This window comes from Copadichromis virginalis, linkage group LG9 (genome assembly GCF_057382275.1).
Source record: "Copadichromis virginalis isolate Kocher_CV1m ecotype Utaka linkage group LG9, C_Virginalis_male_GT1.1, whole genome shotgun sequence".
Lineage (NCBI taxonomy): Eukaryota > Metazoa > Chordata > Actinopteri > Cichliformes > Cichlidae > Copadichromis > Copadichromis virginalis.
Window position 1 is genome coordinate 3,720,463 of NC_140626.1, and position 23,114 is coordinate 3,743,576.

At 44.1% G+C, this 23,114-nt stretch overlaps 1 protein-coding gene across 2 annotated transcripts in view; it reads right to left on the bottom strand.

The window, feature by feature from the left end:
• Positions 1 to 1,924: 1,924 nt before the first annotated feature.
• kcnh2b (potassium voltage-gated channel, subfamily H (eag-related), member 2b) overlaps positions 1,925 to 23,114 on the bottom strand; it is a 120,910-nt gene continuing 99,720 nt past the window's right edge. For both annotated transcript variants that reach the window (XM_085467455.1, XM_085467456.1), the window contains 10 exons: positions 21,973 to 22,172; positions 16,460 to 16,712; positions 11,631 to 11,824; positions 10,488 to 10,590; positions 9,137 to 9,288; positions 8,911 to 9,049; positions 8,631 to 8,820; positions 7,924 to 8,029; positions 7,719 to 7,820; positions 1,925 to 6,909 (listed from right to left, as the gene is read on the bottom strand). In XM_085467455.1, coding sequence (XP_085323581.1) covers positions 6,505 to 6,909; positions 7,719 to 7,820; positions 7,924 to 8,029; positions 8,631 to 8,820; positions 8,911 to 9,049; positions 9,137 to 9,288; positions 10,488 to 10,590; positions 11,631 to 11,824; positions 16,460 to 16,712; positions 21,973 to 22,172 — 1,844 coding nt within the window. In that variant the 3' untranslated portion in view covers positions 1,925 to 6,504. The remainder of the gene's footprint in view (positions 6,910 to 7,718; positions 7,821 to 7,923; positions 8,030 to 8,630; positions 8,821 to 8,910; positions 9,050 to 9,136; positions 9,289 to 10,487; positions 10,591 to 11,630; positions 11,825 to 16,459; positions 16,713 to 21,972; positions 22,173 to 23,114) is intronic.

Consider the following 23,114-nt stretch of genomic DNA (forward strand, 5'->3'; position numbering starts at 1 on the left):
CTTCTAAGCAAGATGCGTTAAAGATATGCTATTGCTAAGAGGTTTCACCACGTCACACTTAAACAGCAAGATGTGGTCCAAAAATGCATTTCATGTAGGTGTACTTTATTTACCTCCCCAGGCGAGACAGCCCGGAGACCAGATTTGGGGAATCAAGTGCTTCAGGATATTTTGGAAACGGTCAACAGTTCTGCCCAGGACTGCCACACATGCATCACTCTGTTACAGTGGTTTGCAACCAAAGATACAAGTATACAATATAATATTGTATCATCTAAGATCACTATGTTTGCAGCTATTCAGTACCCCGCTCTTCCATGACCTGGAAGTAGTATGTATATATGTATTATATAAATAACAACTCTCCCGTTACCTGGAAGAATTCAGTGTTTCACTCTACACACAGTCTGCAAGCATACAGCAAAAACCAGCTGCTTTGCACATCAAACCTTCTCTTTGCCGGATGATTTTTCAGTGCAGCATGCAAGTAAAAATGTGTACAATATTAAAAGTCTTTAGCTTCATCACCCTCATCACCGTCATCGTCGTCACATCCATTTTTACCATGGACAGCTCCTTGTTTTTTTAAAATAAGAAATCAGAGCAGTCTTTATTTATTTTGTATATTTTCCTCTATAGTATTCTGCATTTCAAAGCATGCCAAAGAAAGTTCGGTTTCTGCATAGTGCTGGCTATACAAGTGCCAAAGAGTTTGATTCCTGTACAAGTAATAGAAGGTGGTATTTACAGGCAGAATAGATCCAGTGTTGTGTAAACGGTACCAAACCCCCCCTCCCTCCTTCAAGTGCGCAAAATATCTACAAATAGCAAGTCTGTGAGAACTCATAGAAAGTAGAAGAGAGCTGAAAAAGGCTCAGCAGTATGGAAGAGCTGTTAAGGGGAGGCATGTGTATTAAGTGCGCAGGCAGTTCTTATCTTTGTGTGTGTGTGTGTGTGTGTGTGTGTGTGTGTGTGTGTGTGTGTGTGTGTGTGTGTCTAAATGCAAAGGGGAAGAAGCACTTGCCCCCACAAGTCAAAAACTGCCCACAAACCAAAACATCCCCCCGCCCCCTCCCTTGGTGTCTTTTTTCTTGGAAAGTGCACCCTCTATTGTTATAATATGCAGTATGCATACATAAATGTGTCCTCTAGCACTAAGGTCTACCGTCACATACAAGGTCAGGGAGGAAGAGTCGACAACAAGCACATTCTAGTTTTGAGGTCATAGTTCTGAATGTAAAGATACAGTTCAGGCCACTAGGTGACTGTCATTGAACACTAACAGAAGACTCACTACAGTATGAGATGGCAATGGGAGCCCACTGCTGAAAGACACCACTGACTGCACTGTCAAAAAAAGAAAGAAAGAAAGTGTTGTAAAGCAGCCAGGTCCACTGGGTCGAGGATAGTTCTTTGTTTCCTGGAGAGCACAGGCAGGGACTGCTGGTAGGAACAAACCAAACAAAACTGGTGATGGCAGTGAAACCAGGTACGGTGCAGTAATAAGGAGAGCTCAGCAGATTTGGTCAGTGTCACCTTAACAGCTTTAAACACCCGCGATGCTTTCACTCACGCTTCGACTATAGAATACTGAAAAGAAGGAAAAAGCTGCAGTCCATCTGAAAGAAGCTGGAATCCCTGTTTCCAGAGTGCCGTCACTAAACAGCATCAATCGTCCTAACAAACCCATCACGCCCTCGCCAATCAAGTCACTTTAAAAAGATCTTTGTTTACAGTTACGCTCAATCCAGCTGCATTTCTGCACTTAACTCAAATGACGACAATCTTTTGGGAGTGAAAGGGCTGGATTAGAGTTTACAATGTCACCAGCAGTGGTTTGTTCACAGCACGGGCTTGCTTTGGTTCAAACTTAAAGTGCACCTTTACGAAGCGGCTGCACACGCACGGCCCAATCACCGCACAGACAATTTCCACTAACGGGTGAGAGATACCGAATGTGGCCTCGACTGCAGGCAGGAGTTGATTGAGAATTTTTTAGTGTACAATAATGTTAATTAAATATGGATAAATACTGAATAAATATCGACACAGAGTGAACAAAAGAATGACAGAGCACAGAGAGCCGTTACATGCTGAAACAGTGAAAAACCCACAGACACATAATCCTACGACAATAAATAAACACCGTAGACCCACAGTGAAATACAATCCTCACACTTCTGCATTAAAGGGGAACTCTGCTGAAATGTGACTGCGCATCCAATTTGTTTCTTTCTGATTGGTTGGTTTTGAGTTCTTTGAGACAAAGGAAAATCAGACCTGTGACATCGGCGACACATTCCTGAGTCTTTATTAAACATCTGCGCTGTTTAAAAATAATAATGATAATAAAGTGCTTTAAATTCAAATGGACGTGGTTAAGCTGCTACAAGTCTCAACTCTTTAAAGGACTATTGCACTTCAACAACAAGCTTGCCCTCTTCCTCCATTACAACTTTTGATTTTGTAGTACAGGAAAGGGTCTTTCCATGTAACTGCGTATAAGGGAAGACACATTTTGAAGACGTTATGGGTGTTTGTTTTCCTTCATCTTGAGAACTTAAAAAGACTGTGCAAAAGTGACCATTAATGCAGAAAAACAGCCTGGTTTTTTCCCCGAATATACAGGAGTATCCATCACCTTTTATGATTTTAAACACCTGTCTGCCCAGAGCTATCTGGGTGTGCTCCAGGGTGTATCTCATATCCCTGGACTGGTGTTGTTCCTGTGTCATCACTGTAATGTTAGTCCAGGTTTGTTGGTTTGTTAGTGACAGTTTTTAAAATCATTAGCTAACTTCGTGGGGTAATGCTAGCTGAATACTCAGACGATGTCATTGGTCAGATGCAATGTTGATGGGACCAACATCATTGCCCCTCCCTGAGCCTGGTTCTGCTGGAGGTTTCTTCCTGTTAAAAGGGAGTTTTTCCTTCCCACTGTCGCCAAAGTGCTGCTCATAGGGGGTCATATGATTGTTGGGTTTTTCTCTGTATGTATTATTGTACGGTCGACCTCACAATATAAGCGCCTTGAGGCGACTGTTGTTGCGATTTGGTGCTGTATGAATCAAATTGAATGATAATGCAGGATGAACACCAACAGGGATATCAGATTGAACAAGATCCAGACTCCACCTTTACTCCATATGACCAGTAATATCTTTTAGAGTGTATGCATCATCTTCTATATCACGTTAGGAAAAGTGTTGCTGTTTATTCCTTCATAGATGTTCTCTTTTTGACACACAGTTTGTAAGCTCAGTGCACGCCATTCTCCTTAGGCCATTTACAGTAATTAACGGTGAATCCCAGACTCATCCTCGTGACCCTTACAGTTCTAGTTATACGTGCTTCTGGACATCTGGATATGAATGATTTGGCAGTATCGAGCTTTCAGTCATTTCTGTGACGTGTTCTTTTTCTGGGATGCAATGACTGCACAACAAACATTGTGAAGAGTAGGAAATTTACCTTTTGTAGACATTCCTTTGAGCCATAAATGCAACAGACTGACTAACACAGTACAATGAGAGATTTAAAGAAGCTCGGCGTACATCTGAGGAAGAGTCAGAGAATCTCTTGGGGTCACTTCTAAAGAACTGCGCTCTGCTTGAGGTCGGACTCAAACTTCTACGCTCAGCTAAGAGGAAACTGTAACGTGCTCGAACATCACTGTCACTGTCTGTAACTAAGCCAGTTTGCAAGCAGAATGACAAATTGTTGTCCAAGAAGGAAGCCCTTCACCATTAAACTTGGCGAAATTTACCCGAGGCTTGCTTGGAGAAACACCAAGAACACCACCAACTGTTGAGCATGGTGGTAACATCAGTTGAACATTGAACAGCGTGAATATTACAATGAAGGAAACAGACCGTGTCACATTTTTTCCACAACACCTCAAACCATCAGTTGAAAATTGAATGTGACCAGGTGTTTCAACAGGGTAGTAACCTAAACATAAACTAAAGCAAGTGAGATAAACTTTTCCAAAGTCCTGCCCACAAACCAGTGGAAACCGGACCATGCTTAAGAATGCAACCATTTTAGCTGGACTCTACTAATTCTTCATAGAAAAGTTGTCAAATATCCAACCAGATTTATTTTGTGGTTCTACGTCCCAGCTGACCTCGGGACTGGAAATGCCACGATCCTCGATGACATTCACATCACTGTTGTGTGCGTCACCTGATGCGTTAGGTTACAGCACGGGGTTAGGGTTAATCAAAACTGCTTTAGAGTCCACACGCAGCGCTGCAGCTCTGTAGCTCTATTCCTATGCCAGGGAAAGAGTAGCCCAAAGAAACCTTTGAAAGCCCAGTATTGCCTTTACATTCACGTCCATGATGAGCGTCGGTAAACTTTAAAACCACATCTGTACGTGTCTGTCTACAGTATGGCTCATGCGAAAGAAGCACTTATAAACAGAAGGAAATGGCATTATTCATTCAACTGGTTACTGATAACATGTTTACTGTTGCTTTGAACTGATGAAGTGCAGCCTGAAGTGCTGTGGATGGATATTTAAGATGGGCGGCAGCGCCAACAGTTTGAAGCTACGCGTCTTCTTCCCTTGGTCGATAACTGCACTGCATGTAAGGTTAAATGGAACCAGACACATCTCCTGATGTACCTGAACAGAGTCAATCCTGAATCAAAGGACTGTCAAAGAGTACATTTCTAATGAGCTAGAACAAAACTGGTTTGTTTCTAAACGTAATGCATGCTGTGTTTCTAAACTTATCACATGGATAAAGCAGTGGTGTGATGAAGTAATTACAGCCTTTTCATACCTCTGCAAGAATCTGCATTAAAAGTTTGTGACAAGGATGAGATGTTGGGACTCCAAAGTAGGAGGTAATTGAAATAATGCTGTAAAATAACTGTCAGGTGCAGTTTCTCCTTCCTGTGTTCTCTGCAGCTGTAGATGTCAACATTGTAAAGGGTTTGTGCTATCAATTCAAACACTAAACTGTCATTTGCCTGTTTAATGGAGGTGTTCACATCTTCTTTTTTTCTTTCTAGAAAAAAACTTGTCTTGGAAATTAAAAACCAACGACCCTTGACAGTGCATGGATGCAAACGTGCTAATCACCAGGCTCTGCAGACAGAAAGACAAAAACAAGGACGAACGCACACATAAAAAGCTTTGGACCTGAACTTATCACACACGTAGTAAGATTAAATCACACTCGCTCCTGTCGTCTTGCCAGTGTTTGCATATTATACTGTACATAGAATAATGGCGCATTCGGCTGGTCGTTGTAAACTGGCAAACTTGTGTAATTACGGCTCACATAACAAACGCTTATGTACATAGTAGAAGCTTTCTGGGTGCATGCTTAGGAGAAAAAGGAACCAATGAAATCTGAGGTAGCAAATTCAACCTACGATAAACTAGAATCACTCGACATGTTTTCCCTTTATGCATGAGCTTTGATGTGACGTTACACATCCAAGTATCCAGTCACTGCTGACTTCATTGTGTCAAAAATAATCCAACACAACTTTGCTGTAAGGTCACAACTCGTAGCTCGTGAAATTAGTAAGCTGTTTTTTGTGTGTTTTTTATTTTTTGGTGCACTGTTCTTGTGGAAAACTTGTAAGTTTGCCAGTTTACCTGTTTGTGACGCTGCCTAAGCGTGCCAAATGTTCTTCACTCCCTAGCAAATCTGTACAATGTTTATGACAGGGCAGCTGATATGTTCATCAAGAAAATTCATGGCTTTTTACCCTCCAGTTCCCACCCCTGAGGTGCAAACCAGCCAATCCAGTGTGCTCTTGGGAAGCGTGGAACATCAGCTCCACCTCTTGGGTGTAGGACTTCAGGGGGAAGGAACCAATGACAGGACGAGACAGCAGGACTCCTGTTAGGCCAGCTAACACTACAATTTACCAGTTTGAGAGTTTATCGGAAGCGCCATGGACATATAGAATAGAATAATCATCGTATCAATAGGATTTTCAGTGCAAGACGTAAATGGCTACTTGTTTCGTCATTCTGTTCAATGTTGTCTTCGATGGTACTTGTCAGTCATCCAACACTGGATACAGCAGTAAAGGGATTCTTCTACAAGTCAGCAGTCGTTTATATGTAAGTCTGAAAAAAGCGACATCCTAAGAAGGACGACTGAGAGGTCCAGACCAGACTATGTTCACTCAGTGTGTGGTTTTGGTTAAAGGTCGTACCATTGTGGGGCTCAGAAAGCTCCAAATGTTTCCCGAGGAGAGGGGAAACATTTGGAGATAATGAAAGGCTTCAACCCCCTGCCTGGCTTCACGTTCTCTGGGCAGTGAGTCCTTATTGAGAGGTTGACAGTGAAGATACAGTAGCTGGGGGCCCTAAAAGGCTAAGTGGCAGGTACAGTAGGTGTCTCCTGAAATCCAAAGTGCCACGTGGAGCGGTGGAACCAGAAGGAACTTAAAGAGTTGCTGAATGCAGCAGTCTCATTTTCTCCGTGTCCCTGCCTTGAGCCCACTCGCCTTCCCCTCATCCCCGTGTCTTCTTTAGCTCCCCCCTGGGTCGGAGCTGTGTCTCTGTGGTGTCCGTGAGTCCAGGGGTGTCTGTGGTTCTTGGAGCGATAGCCTCCGTGGGGTTTCAGGATCCAGTGGTGAGACTCCTGTTGCAGCAGCTGTCCCAGCACCCATGCATACCCCTGAACCAAAATCTAACCCTGCTCCTAAGCTAGAAACTGCACCCTCCCCACTCCCTAACTCTAAACCTAGACCTGATCCTGAACCTGCCACTGAAACGACTCCAGCTCCACCGCCTAGTCCGAGATGCTGGCCTAGTCCGTCCAGTCCAGAAGGGGCGAGCTGGCTCTGGCTTGTGTTGATCAGAGACGTGTCCTGGGGCTGCAGAGAGTCAAGAGCTTTAGCTGGGAACTCCTCAAAGTCCTGGGAATGCAGGATCTGTAGGGAAAGAAGAGAGAGGTCAGTGGGATTGCAATTTGTTCTGTGCTTTTCAAGAACAGAAGAAATTAGTCATGCAAGACTTCATACCTGTGCATGTTGCAAAAAGCCCAAACGTGTGCTTTTGGCTGTGTTGATATGTTAATATGTATGTAAAATGTTTCATGATTGACACGACTGTGTTCAGATCTGCGGAGACAGGCTTGGGTTTGCTGAGTGGGATTACAAAACGTTACAAAACTATGACATCACAACAATGTGATTGGTCTCTTGCAGTGTTGAACCTGGACCACCATCAATTATGATGATCCAGGCACCATATCAACACGGGGGTATCAGATCGTTTGGCTAAAGAGGCCGTCTGCTCTGTGATCACGCCCCTGATGCTGCACTCCAGGATCGTGTCGTCATATCGAAGTTTACATTCTGGACAGACTGTATTTTGGAAACATCATCACATCACTGTTGAATCTGGAGCTTCAACAATTTTATGGGAAAGCTAGATTTCACAGAATATATTATATATGGAGGAGGGAGGTCTGTCTGCAATTAGAATGATGTAAATGCCTTGAACCTTCAACTGTTTCTTGTAAACACTCCTGCAGACAGCAGGAAGAAATGAAGAATGATTCCCACTCACTTGGACACATTGGGGTGTGTCACCGATGAGGTACCTGATTCAACTCCAAATATACAACATGTGCAAGATGCTAAATAAATCAATTAAGCATTTATTTAGTGTTTGTGGGATTTAATGTAACATGTTACTGACAGATCAGCAGGGTAAGATTTGCCAGCACGTTTTTCACCTGTGACAGAGAGGCCAGTGTTTCTGTCTCAAGAGGTGTACCAGGAGAAACCACTCCATCTCCCGGACCGGGTCCTGGACCGGGACCTGGGTAGGGTGAGGCCTGAAAAGAAAACATCATCTTGTTAGCGAGCGTGAAGTGTAACCCACCACGACGGTGAGGTTCATTCTTTGACACAAGTCCCATACGCTGTGTGCGTTATTACCTGAGGTGGTGATGAAACAGCGCTGTAGGCTGGAGGTACCAGCGCCATCTGCCTCTGCAGCAGCTGCATGATCACGCCGATGTCCGTTGACATGCGACTCTCTAACCTTCACAGTGTATAAGAGATGATCTATAATTAATGTCAATTTCAAAAAGAAAGGAAGCTAGCAGTAAAAATAAATGGACCAGACTGCTGATTCGAGTCGTATCGAATGCACTTTTTGAAACTTTGTTTTGCTAACGGTGCGTTTCTCTTAACATCCTGCTGTTAGTCTGTTAAAAGTAAAGCAATTCTTTTTCCCCACAGGAGTTTTCTTTTGTCTTTTCAGCAAAAAAGCACCTTGGCGCATAGTCACACTGCAGATGTAGATAAATGTGTGCGGGACGCGTGCAGAAGTTTGCATCTCATCCTCTTTGTCCTATCTCAGGCTAATTAGGAGCCAGTCTGCTGCTATTTTAAACTCGGCAACACTTTCACATATGAGCAGAGTCCCCCCCACATGCACACCTTTATCAGCAGAGGCTAACGTGGAGATATAGTCTTTCTCAGCAGCTACAGCTCAGCACAGAGGAGTACAAACGTTTGATCTCAACTGGACCTGAGAAAGAGCCTCGTTGAGCCAAAGGCTACAGGGCTGCTGCAGCAGCGAGAGGAGAAGCTCTCTGTAGAGGCATTAAAAAAGAAAAAAACAACCCTGCTAGTTGTACCTGTTGAGCTGTTTCTGCAGCAGGTCCAGGCGTGTGTCCAGCTGGTTGCGTTGCTGGCGGCTCAAGCTGTGCAGTGGTGTGTTGAGGGGTGGAGGGGAGGCAAGGCTGCAGCTGGGAACCTCCTGGTACTGACCACTCCCCCGGCTCTCTCCCCAGAAACTAAAGATGTTGGACACACCTGAGAATGCCCCTATATGAAGGTGGAGAGGGGAGGAGTGGGTGCATATGTGAGTGTGCAAAGCAGTGGGAAAGGATGAGTGTGTCTTCTGTCGTACCATACCTGACAGGGCATTGCAGGTGTTCCCAGGCTTGGGGTCTCCATCACCCTCGGTGTTCTCGGTAAAGGGCGGGACTTGCTTGTGTGGATTCTCTTGCATTGCAGACGGAGGGGCGAGACCAGTCACTACTGACTCCTCCCCCTATAAGAGGAGCAGGACCAAAACATCCACATCAGTTTTTACAGTGCTGTCCTGTATAACAGTCACAGTGGCAGTGTGGAGTCGTACCTCATCACCACTGGAATGTGAGGACACTGAGCTTCGATGTGCCCCCCATGGCCTCTTAGACGCCTCCTCTTGTTTTTGATTGTGGGCCGTCTCCCGCTGTCTTCGTCTCACAGACTTATGGGACTTTTTTATTTCTCCAGCATCTGCATCATCTGGACAGATGCACAGATGGATAAAAAGGAGAAGATGGTCAGTCTAGCTGGATTAGAAATAAGAAGATTAATATAGTATTTCTTTGACCATTCAAGCAGATAAAATAATTCAATCTGATCTATAAAGTGCCGATTCACAACAGCAGTCACCTCAAGGCACTTTTATTATCAGGTAAAGATCCTACACAGTGGAGAGAAAACCCAACAATCAGACTGTGCTCTATGGGCAGCGCTTGGTAACAGTGGGAAGGAAAAACTCCCTTTTAACAGGAAGAAACCTGCGGCAGAGCCAGGCTCAGGGACAGCCACGATTGATGTGGGACGAGAGACAGAAAGAAACAGATACTGTGGGAGAGAGAAGACAAACGTTAATGCTGTGTAACACCAGGGGAGCGAAAAGAACTGAACGGAGAAGAAACACTCGTCATCGTGGAAAGCCCACCAGCAGCTAAACCTATAACAGGTTTAGTAAGGGATGCTCCTGGAACCAAACTGGGAGCTGATTCCAGAGGAGCGGGACAGTTGAAGCCTCCCATTCTACTTTTAGAAACTCTAGATCGCCGTCTGTCTGAGAGCTCTGTTATTATAACGTGGTACACTATGGGGTCTTTAATGTATGGTTATTCAAAATTTCTATGTGAGAAGAAGGATTTTGACAGGGAGCCAATGAAAAGGAGCCAGTATGGGAAGAAGATGGCCTCTTTGGTCCTGTCACTGCAGCTTTTGAGCTTTTAGAACAGCCTGACAATAAGGAATGTTCCAGCACTGAAGTAATAAATGCATTAACTAGCTTTTCAATGTCACTTTGAGACAGCATGTTTCTAATTTTAGAGCTATTGCGCACATAAAAGAAAGCAGTCCTGTGTGTTAAAGGACACATCCTGGTTAAAAGTAGCTCCAAGATTTCTGTCTGTATTACTGGAGTCATGGTAATGTCATGATCTAATTAAGCACATGAGATTTTTAGAGTCAGCTACAATCATCTCAGCTTTGTCTGAATTTAGAAGGAGAAAACGACCTGGCGCTTATACATTTACAACATGCCCGTAGTTTATCTAACTGCTTTGTGTAACCAGGGTTCATAAACAGGAAAACTGGCTCCTAATAATAATGATGCCCAAGAATAATACACAGAGTAAACATTCAGCAGAGAAACGGTGAAACACGCTGACTGATGAGACCCAGGGAGGACGGGTTACCTTTTTCTGTGCGTCTTCTGAATGATAGTTTACGCCTCCTTAATTTGTTGAACCCCCCGGAGTTGGAGTCGTCGCTGCTGGGAGAACCTGGGATCATGTTAGTCTGAAATATAAAACAGCGTTCATCACTTAACTTCTGAGGAGAAGTGTGGGATGTGATTTGTAAAAATAGTGAAAATAAGTCATCTTGGATTCTTTGCAACATCGGTGATGGATGGAAGAAAGATACCATCACACCTGCAGCCAGACACAACACCACACTGAAGCTTATTAGCTCAGAGTCTTGAAAAAATGCTGTGTTATTAATAGACTTGTTTCCTGAGTTGCATCAATATGCAGTGTGTGTGTACGCGTGTGTTCTGTACTCTACTTCCTTTCTCAGCAGGCACCGAGGGCGTGCCAATGCTGCGGCTTTCACGGCAACAAAAGGAGAAACGTGGCTGCAAATTCAAAGCAGCTTGTCGACAAAGCAAAGACACACTGTGCAGAATTATTTCACTCACAATCAGAACAAGCCCGGGGATGTAAAAGCTGTTTTCACCCAGGCTCTGCCTGTGCACGAGCAACAATGAAACAGACAGCATCAGGTAGCTGCACCTGCTATCAGCAGCAGCAGCTACCCAAACCTTTCTTAACCGCTCGTCCAGTTCAATAATGTCCAGCAGTCATAGTGTTCACACCCTGAACAGGTCACCAGTCCACCATTCATACTCCTACAGCACCCACACCTCTGCTCAACCATCCACTGACAGGTTGATGCGTATAACAACAAAATAGCCAGCTCCTGTTGTCTGTTGTGGACGGTAAAGGCAGAAAAACAAATGCTTCTTCCTGTGAATGAAGCTCAAAGTTCTGCACATCTTGTTGGATTTTTTGTTTTACAAAATGATAATAATAAAAACGTAGGACTTATGTTAGGTATTAATAACGTGCAGAAACACTTGGGCAGGTTCCCTTTCACAGTCATAGTTGTCTTTTTCCATCCCACAACCACAAAAACCCATCAGCTGGTTGTCAATACAAAAAAAGAATTTTGAAAATAAACTTTGGACTCGCTGATATTATTTGTGTATTTCGATTATGAACCGAGCCACTCTTATGAGATTTTACTGACGTCTGCTGTGGGAGGAGTTTGAAACTCACGTCTCTGAGGTTGAAGGTGATTTCCAGGTTGTTCCAGAAGTGATCTGCAAACTCAGGATACATGTCCAGCACCTCCAGAACATCTTCTCTCAAAATCTTATGAAGGTCGCAGTATGTTAGAGCCCTCACATCAGCATTGGATTTACCGGGTCGGTGATACAGGTTGATGGGCTCGCCAAAGATGTCGTTCTTCCCTGGGAAGGCAGAAAAGAATAGAAAAGCACGTATTTGATTGTTGATCTTATACAAGCAGTCAACAATATTGTGATGCATCAGGTGGAGCTGCAAGAACAGAAACCTTTTATTGAACTTAAATGTCAGCTGTGTAAATCATATTTTAAATCTCAGTGAATATAGCAAATAAAGTTTGTTGTTTCCAAAGCTGACTCTGGAAACATCTGTTCTAATTTGGTTTCAATGCATCTATTTACAAATGAGTGCATGAAGTTAACTGATTGTTTTTATAGCGTAAGAAATAAAGATGTGTGATGCGTGCCTGCACACTCCACGCCTACATGCATGTTACTTAAAAAGATCGATCAGTGTCTTGTTGCAGGGAGCTGCAGCTTGTGTCATGTATGTGGAGCAGGCGCATCAGATGTTAACGACACCAGTGCTGCTGTTACCAGTAGATGGCAGAACCAGCTCATGCTCATGTGGCTGTGTGTTAGGCAAGCTTCAGGAAACAGATAAAAACTCCTGTGCACTGTGTTGTCTAACACAGTAAATACTGCAGTTTTTATACATTTAAAATTTAAAACTCTTGTTTTATCTATTTCAGTCACCTGTGACCTCACAGTTACCAAGGAGACACATCATCATATACACTCTGCAGCCATTTTGTTAGGTACACTTGTTCGCCTGCTCATTAACGTAAACATCTAATCTGACAGTCACATGGTAGCAGTGATCAAGACGACTTGCTGAGGTTTTAACCGAGCATCAGCACGTGACAACCAACGTTCCCTCTAATGTTTCACGTGTCTGAGCGAACACACAAACTCCCTGAGCGTCCCTTGGACCACTGTGAGCAACAGCAGACGTGTGCACTGTGGTCACGCCAGCATCCAATCCATCCAAGTTACATGTTTATTAAAATAATCAAATTACAGCATTTATGTTAGACTAGTCATTGACCTGTAGCATGTTAACACTATTGGCAGTAAAAATAACTTGAACTCCAATTTTGAAAGCACAACTTTCTGTTTTTTGCTCTGACTGTATTATGAGTCTGTGGTCTGGGAGAGAGTCTGTAACTCTGTCTGCAAATACAGTAAACAATGACCAATGTTGGGCAATTAATTATATAGTTACTTCTTCAAAAAAGTTACTGAGTTTTGCAAACAACAAAGTTTTTTGCAGCTATTTTTTTAAATGCAGCCAAGGTGTTTTTTAAACAAACATTTCAAACTATTTACAGAACAATCAGCTGTTCTGCATCAAATCTGATGCCACACAAATTATTTGTGCCGCTCCAAAAAATAATTTGTGTCCACTATGAGATGAAGGAGAACAACAGCCTGATACCTGCAGGCCTGACAGCAGCAGATGTGTCACTGCTGTAACACCTGTAACACTCAGCAGGCGCCTCATTGTTCTGACACACAACAACACTACTGACTACACTACACACTAACTACACACTAACTACACACTGACTACACACTGACTACACACTAACTACACACTGACTACACACTGACTACACACTGACTACACACTAACTACACACTGACTACACACTAACTACACACTGACTACACACTGACTACACACTAACTACACACTGACTACACACTGACTACACACTGACTACACACTAACTACACACTGACTACACACTAACTACACACTGACTACACACTGACTACACACTGACTACACACTAACTACACACTAACTACACACTGACTACACACTGACTACACACTGACTACACACTAACTACACACTGACTACACACTAACTACACACTGACTACACACTGACTACACACTGACTACACACTGACTACACACTAACTACACACTGACTACACACTAACTACACACTGACTACACACTGACTACACACTAACTACACACTAACTACACACTGACTACACACTGACTACACACTGACTACACACTAACTACACACTGACTACACACTAACTACACACTAACTACACACTGACTACACACTAACTACACACTGACTACACACTGACTACACACTAACTACACACTAACTACACACTAACTACACACTGACTACACACTAACTACACACTGACTACACACTGACTACACACTAACTACACACTAACTACACACTGACTACACACTGACTACACACTAACTACACACTGACTACACACTAACTACACACTGACTACACACTGACTACACACTAACTACACACTAACTACACACTGACTACACACTAACTACACACTAACTACACACTGACTACACACTAACTACACACTGACTACACACTGACTACACACTAACTACACACTGACTACACACTGACTACACACTAACTAAACACTAACTACACACTGACTACACACTAACTAAACACTAACTACACACTAACTACACACTGACTACACACTAACTACACACTGACTACACACTAACTACACACTGACTACACACTAACTACACACTCACTACACACTAACTAAACACTAACTAAACACTAACTACACACTGACTACACACTGACTACACACTGACTACACACTAACTACACACTAACTAAACACTGACTACACACTAACTAAACACTAACTACACACTAACTACACACTGACTACACACTGACTACACACTGACTACACACTGACTACACACTAACTAAACACTGACTACACACTAACTAAACACTAACTACACACTGACTACACACTAACTACACACTGACTACACACTAACTACACACTGACTACACACTGACTAAACACTAACTACACACTGACTACACACTGACTAAACACTAACTACACACTGACTACACACTAACTACACACTAACTACACACTAACTACACACTGACTACACACTAACTACACACTGACTACACACTAACTACACACTGACTACACACTAACTACACACTGACTACACACTGACTACACACTGACTACACACTGACTACACACTAACTACACACTGACTACACACTGACTACACACTGACTACACACTGACTACACACTCACTACACACTAACTACACACTGACTACACACTAACTACACACTGACTACACACTAACTACACACTAACTACACACTCACTACACACTAACTACACACTGACTACACACTGACTACACACTAACTACACACTAACTACACACTAACTACACACTAACTACACAAGATCTGTGCTAAACGTCTCAAATCTCTCACATCTCAAACACGCCGTCACTCCTAAAACTTCCCCCGTCTCTTAACAACTAGATGCCATGTTGCCATATCATTTTTTGATTGGTCGACATGGTACATTTTTCGACCAATGCGAAGGGTGGGGTTTCTTTGGTTTTGTTTTTGCTCACAGGCTTTCGAGCGTTTTCCTTATAAAACGCCGTTTTTACCGTTTCTTCCCGCAGTAAATATAAACAACGACAGTATTCAGGAAGAAAAACAAACATTGCAGATATTTTATCATAACTCTGGTTTTACGTGGCCGATCAACACAGTTTAAAAACTGGTATAAAGTCCACACTTTTCCCGTCAGTTGTTCCGTCTGTCCTGCTCACATCTCCAATGGCTGTGCACGTTGTCATTAACGTGGCTTCACTCCACATCAGCCGCTTTGCTAAAACACCGGCACATAAGGACGCTGTCATAGCCTGTCAACCATGTTGATTAGCTTCGTATATACGAATGTGAATCGCATCATTGGCTGGACTGTGGGATAAGGCGGCATCGTTCTGATCCCATACAGGAGCAGCCAGTCACTGACTAACACTGCAGAACAGGATTGTTGAAGTATTAATTTTAATTTCAATTCAGGTTAGATTTTTTTTGTGCGCAACACAGATTTTCTGTGTGCAGAGATGTGCCAGCTTAGAGGGAACATTGGTGACAACATGGTTGTTGGTGGGCCGGTATTTCTGCTGCCATTTCTCCCCACACTATTCCAGGGTTTACAGACAAAGAGAACATTTCCAGCGATTGGAGGTCGTCTGGGTGAGTCGGAGGAGCATCTCTGAAAGCACAACATGAAGCAGAAGAGGGCAGAAGGGCTACAGCAGCAGAAGACCACACCGGGTGTCGCTCCTGTCGACTAAGAAGAGCAAACTGAAGACACACTTTACTCTTTACATGCTCCCCAAAATTGGACATTTGAAGGTTGGGACAATGAAGCCTGGTCTGATGAGTCTTGATTTCTGCTGTGACGCCCTTTGGCATGAACAACATGAAAACATGGATCCGTCCTGCCTATCAATGGTCAGGCTGCTGCTGGTCATGCAGTAGTGTCGGCTTGATTTACTGTTGATGCTGACCACCAAAGTGTGCCCATCTACTGATGACTGTTTCCAGCAGGGTGACGTGTCACGTCACAAAGATGTGACTGTGCTGTAAATGACCTCCACAGTCACCAGATCTCAATCCAACAGAGCACCTTTGGGATCTGCTGGAATGGACGATATTCGATATTCCATGTATCCACGTTTCCTAATCACGTGTACAATTAGGCTTGCATCACGTGCAAATGTGAAACACTGCTTTTTTGAGTGTGATCTGATCTCATAATAAACATTGTGCTATCGCTGTTGTCACGCTGCCTCTCTCTACAGATGTCAGTGAAGCATGAATATCCTCATTCATTACCCAAGATGGCTACCACCACGTCTCCTCTCAGTATCTCTATGGATCCCCTGGATATGAAGTAGAGGGCGGTCAGGACATCGCCAGCGTGGACCAGCGTATCACCCGGGGGTGCGTGGGTAGTCTTGAACTTCATGGCCAGCGCTCTGAGGCAGCCCTTCGTGGAGCCTTTAAAAGCCTTGCAGTTCTGCAGCAACGTCCGGTTAAGATGGAGGCAGATATCAGCCTGGAGACACTCAGGGAAACCTTTCAGCACCTGGGGAGGAGAAGCAGGGAGACACGAGGAAAATGAAGAGGTGAATGAAAGTAGACGATAAAAAGATGCAAAATAAAGAGCGAAAGGAAGGTAAAGTAGAAGGAGGAAGAAAGGAGAAGGCAAGAGAAGAAGAGAGGTGGGAGGAAGGACGAGCACGAGGTTATGATAGACGCTATTAGCAGCGACTGAATGATATGTCAAGTTCAGAACATAAAGCAAATGTCACATAAATGTCACAGATTATGGAACCTTGAAAGGAATAATAAAAAGAGGAGCCTTTACTGTCTTTATCACCTTCATCCCTAGTGGGAAACACTCACGGGACATTAGCCTTTTACTGTTATTACCCACTCCACAAATGAACACGACAAAACTAAACTATCTATGCATTTATCAGAAGTTGGTTCTAAGCCTCAGAGACATCCCAGCATGAACTCAATCCCTCCCACTTTTAACCTCCACGTATCAGACGAGCGTGAGCAGCACTGATTGAGGAAGGGCCTCTGCATTGATTTTCTTTCCTCTTGTTTTTGAACTACAGTGCAAATGATTTCAAACTATATTTCAGCGGGCATATCGGAACAGAGTCAGCAGGCCCACAGAGTGTAATTAATATGAAGAATTGGTGAAATTTTAATGAGCTCACTGCGAGCGTGGAAGGCTGTTTCTGAGCAGCAGACTCTGGGCTTCTCTTGTAGCTCCCTGGCTGACTTCACAGAGCTGAACTGCACCTAGAACACCCACACTGCTTTTCTCCCTCACCATTTCTCTCACTTTCATCCATTTCAAGCTCCGCTCTTCATTTCAGCCTTCGCTGGGCTCCCTCTTTATCTCCCGCTGCCCATTTCTCCCCATCCTCATCTGACTCTCTCTTATTTCCCAATAAAGGTATGCTAAGCAGCCCTGTTTGTAACCTCTTTCTATCTTTTATCACATTTCAGGGAGCTTTAGCCTCTTAACTGTTTCAAGGCTCTGTTTGTTGTTGTGATATCGTTTGTGGCGTCTTTTTTACTGAAAACAACTCCCATATAGGAAAAAGTGTAACTTTGGCTATTCAATAGTTAGAGAGTACAAAGGCCTCTGTCCTCAAAGACCCCAAATACCTTATCTATGCACAACAGAGAATATAAACACAAAGGCAGATTACATCATCTGCATCAGCAGTGGAGGTACGTCTCCACTTGCTCTCTGAGGCTGCCTTCAATAAGCATTAACCTCCTGAGAATAGGCAGAGAGCAGCAGCCTGGAGCCTAAACTCAGTGTTTCAGTGTGCGGAGAGGAAACCAACCTGAAACTATTACAGCATCAGGAACACAACACAAACGATACCTTCAGTTCTCTTGCATCTATAAAGCATGCAGATGTTTAATATTCAACAAGTGGGTGGTGCTGCGTGTATATGGCTCCTACTGAGTCACTGAAAAATGACATGGATACATTTGTGATCATTTTTATGATTAATAATAATAATTAGCAGCTGTGATCTGTTTATACCTGTCATGGTCCTGGGTCGGTGACCCAGCGCTTTTAGTTATCATTTTCTAGTTTATGATGATGATGATTATTATTGTTTGAGTTCTGTGTGTTATATTTGGTCTGCCTTTGAGTCTGTGTCTCTGTCTGTGGTGTCACCCCATCTGTTTGTGAATCTGTTTAGTTCAACGTCTTGTCTGGTTCCATGTGTCTGAGTTTCCTGTTTTATTGTGAAGGTCTGTGTCGTATGTGAGTGTGCTCAGTTTACGCTTCCCCTGTCTCGTCAGCTGTGATTTCTCCCAGGTGTGTTCCCCTCCTGTCTCTCATCCCTTGATTACTGCCGTCTGTGTATTTAAGCCCTGTGTTTCTCTGTGTCAGTGTCGCGTCGTACCCTCAACTAGCTGTGTGTTCTGCTTCTATGTTCCTAGTGTTTGGTCTCCTGCTCCAGTTTAGTGTTTCAGTCCTTGGTTCCTCTGTTCAGACTTTTGTTTGTCTTTTGGTGAGTTTAGTTTGTACGAGGTTTTTCCCAGCAACAAAGCTGCGCCTTAAGTTTCACTTCCGTGTCTGAGTTCTGCATTTTGGGTCCACCACTCCTGCTTGCCTGCCACACAGCGATTCATGACAATACCCAGGTAGCTGTTACGTTTCCATCAGGCTCAGCTGTAGCTTTTATTTAGTGCTAATTAACAAGTGTTAGCCTGCAGACTTGCTAAATTAGGATATGTTAGCATTTAGCACAAAGCACTGCTGCACTGGTGTTTATGACTGCAGAGCAATGGTGTGATCTTTGAGAACACTCACTTCTCTATTCTGTCTGCCTCATCCTTTGGCAACTACAGCCAGTTGCCAACCTGGGTATCCAAACAATTGCAGTCCAACTCAACTGCAAGAGATTGGCAACATGTTGCAATCAATCCTCACTGATCTGTCACATGTCTGTTTGCAGCAGGACACTTGATTCAACCGGCTGCCAACTGGCTCATGCTACAGTCCTATATAAAAGCAAGGTTGCTAAGCATCTGTGTTATCTTGTGTCTAACAGCTACTACGTCACTGTTTGTGGATCATTTTTACCTGAGGTCATTTCAGTTCAATTCAGTTTTATCTATACAGCACCAAATCACAACAACAGTCGTCTCACAGCGCTTTATATTGTCAGATAGACCCTACAATAATACATACGGAGAAAAATCCAACAATCATATGAACCCCTATGAGCAGCACTTTGGTGACAGTGGGAAGGAAAAACTCCCTTTTAACAGGAAGAAACCTCCAGCAGAACCAGGCTCAGGGAGGGGCGGGGCCATCTGCTGTGATTGGTTGGAATGAGAGAAGGAAGACAGGATAAAAGACATGCTGTGGAAGAGAGACAGAGATTCATATTTGTTTGACCACGTAACCATGACAGACTCCTTACAAATTCTCCTTCACATGAAAAAAGTGTAAACTAAGAGGCCATTTAACACTGTTTGGCTGCAACTTGGAAGCTGAGGCATGGCCGAGCTGGAGGAGTGACAGACAGTTTATTCAAAAATGAGTGGGCTACCTCTCATGACACAAGAGCAGAGCCACACTTAATTTGTGGCTGTGGCATGTGAGAGTCTAGTCAATGAGTTTTGATTGAACGAGGATAAATATTTAAAAAGTTTTGCTAAAGGAAGTCGAAGCTCCACGAGCAAACACAAACAACTGTGGCTGGCAAGTCTCTTTCAGTATTGGTGAGCATGCAGTAGGTGAGCATTAACAGAGTACCACCAAATAAAGAGAGTGACTGAGGAAGGAAAGATCTGAAGCTTCACAATAAGTAAATTACTGTTCTTTCCTCCTTTGCACAGTTGGAAGGGCTCGCTTTATTACAGAATCTGATCTAGATGTTAAAGAGCCCCTCCCGCCCTGTGGATGTTAAAGAGAGCCCCTCCCGCCCTGTGGATGTTAAAGAGCCCCTCCCACCCTGTGGATGTTAAAGAGCCCCTCCCACCCTGTGGATGGAGGGATGGATTTTAAACAGCAGCCAGCAAAAAAAGACTGCTTCATAGGCCTCATATCTTTTTTTTGGAACTTTCTTAATTAGTATTGTAAAAAATCGTGTCCCATCTGTGATTAACAAACATATTCTTGCTGTGTCAGCTGTGCCTACAGTAGGAACACAGGATACTAAAGCAGGATTTCATAGGGCAGGTCTGCCGTCATGAATATCTTTGTACTTATTCTTTATCATTTATTTATATCCTCTTGCCACAGAGGGCGAGGGGGTAATAACATGGATACGATTCTCTCTGTCACATAAAAAATGGACTTTGCTGCAAATAATTCTCATAATGTAAGCAGCAAACTAAAAGAAGCCAAACTGAAAACATGAGAGGTGCTCAGTGATTTAGTCATTTGCTATTTTCTGATTTCTTAGATTTTGCTTCGTGTATGTTTGTCACAGTTGAATGAACAGAGCAGGTTTACATATGAGACAAAGACAAACCAAATAAATGCAACATGTTGTTTCTAAAAGAGGATTTCATTTATCCAAACCTACCTGGCCCCGTGTGAAAAACGACTGCGCCCTAAACCTGTTTATCCACCGGCAAAAGAAACAACTTCATCAAAACAGAGCTGCTTCTCCCTGATTAACGTTAACAGACTCGTTTCTTTCTCCTTCCTCCCACTTTGATCTCAGCGCTCCTGCAGCTTTCAGCTTCACATCAGAGCTGCGTTGTTATTCTCGCCCATCTTCGTGAATGAAAGAGGTCACAGCTGATTAACTGTGGAGGCAGGCTGACAAAGTCTGCTCCACACAATCATAATAATGACTACGGTAAACAAGCTCAAATCCAGCCTACTTCACCGGGCCTTCGAGAGAGTAACACGACGTGGGGAGAAGAAAGGGGCCGAGCAGGGTGATGAGCAAACCTGATTCCTCTCTACTTCACTGACTTACTCATTACGCTGAAATGAAACAGCACTGATGGAGCGTTATGTTTGCACTGGGACTTGCACCCAAACAGAGCTCCTCTGTGCTCGTCCACGACTACACAGCCAACGATGGGCTGCTGGTTGGGCTCCGACTGGTAGGTTTGACAATTAATTTAGATGCTGGATGAAGTTATGAGCAGATATACTTATGAGCTTACAATCTGTAGACAGTGCAAAGGCGACTTTTAAACGTCTACAGTTTTTTTGGTTAAACCACACACAGCATGCAGAAAGTAACATTACAGGTGACGTGCATCCGCAGATGTCCCTGTACGGCTGCACCACTGTTTCCCCCCAGTGTCACTTTAGGTCAGAAACCCCCGGTGACACTGCTACAGACAGAGCAACATGTGAACCAATACACTCGCAGGTTCAGGCTGAGGTGGGCATGCACAGCGCACCTTTGAAGTGCTGCGTTTGTGTTCGCATGTGACTCACTGTGCCCGTGGGTGTCAAAGCTCCAGCTTGTTTCAAAGTGCATTCTCCTACTCTGCTGATAAAACACATTAAAATGAACATCTCTCCTCTCACGCTTTAATATGTGTAAAATACATCTGGCAGCACGACGTGATGAACACGTGCAGATTAGGCTTCATGCATGTGAACAAATTGACAGGATGTTGCAAAGCTTGCTCGCAGCCCTGCTTGTGTCCCGTGCGTATACGCAGCATTCTTATTTTCTCTGACCGTATCAAGCATGCGCGCCGAGACAACGCTTTCTAATCGTCCCATTAGCGTACAACGCAGGCTCAAACGCTGTGTGTAGTCACACACGAGAGAGTGTACCCTCCCAGGGTTTGGGTGTGTGAGGACCAGTACTCACAGCGTTCATGTCGATGCCATTGGTGTAGGACCAGGCATGCTGGAAGTACTCCTCCAACCTCTGCCTGAGTGGGTTGGGGATCTGGTGGAAGCGGATGAACTCCCTGACTCTCAGCATCTGGGTGTGGTAGCGGGCCGTCCCGGAGTACAGCCGCTGGATGATGGCTGAGACATTCCCAAAGATACTGGCGTACATGAGGGCTGGAAATGGGAGCAGTGAGAAAAAACACACACATTAACAGACAGTATGGAGCTAGAGCAGCGTTCATACAGTGATGAGACCGTTTGGATGTGCGGGGTTTCCTTTGCTCTCTGGAAGTCCTGGAAGTTGTGAGGTGGGGCCTCCATGGGTCGCTCTTCTTGTTGTTCTAAAAAAGTTTTGCTTCGTGACAGGATGCATTATCCTGCTGAAAGAGGCCACGGCCATCAGGGAATGCCGTTTCCATGAAAGGGTGTATGTGGCGTGCAACAATGGTTAGGTAGGTGCCAAAGTAACATCCACATGGATGACAGGACCAAACATCCCCCCAAACCCAGGGTTTCCCAGCAAGACTTTGCCAAAGCCTTTGCCAGCTCGCCTTCTTCCCATAGTGCATCCTGGTACCAGGTGCAGCCCTCACACAGCTGGCTGGCCACATGATGCCAGCTTGTTTAACTGTTCTGTGGTCCGGTTCTGATGCTGTTGGCAGGAGCGCCCCACAAATCATAGCCAGTCTTACTCCACCTACCATTATGTATAATGTCATTCGCTGAGCCGGATGACTGCAGCACATTCAGATCATTTGCAGACTTTGTATTCAGAGTAACAAAAACCAATCAAAACATGCCCCGCCCCCTCCTTTGACCCCTGACCACGCTCTTGCAGCAGGAAGTTGACTCATCTCAAAGGGCTTTGGCTGCAGAGGACAGAGAGTTTGTATCGTATCCTTCATGAGAGTCTTTGCTTTGTTCTGTTTGTCATGTTGGATGCTGCTAACCTCCCCACCTCTGTCAGCTCCCATCACTGTCTACATCAACCACTGAAAAACGCTGTGTGTAAAGAAGTGTGTATGCAAATGTCTGCATGTGTGTGTGTCAGAGTGAACGCGACCCATCTCTGGCTTCAGATTTTGCAGTGGTCGTTGTGATTTCATCGCACACATC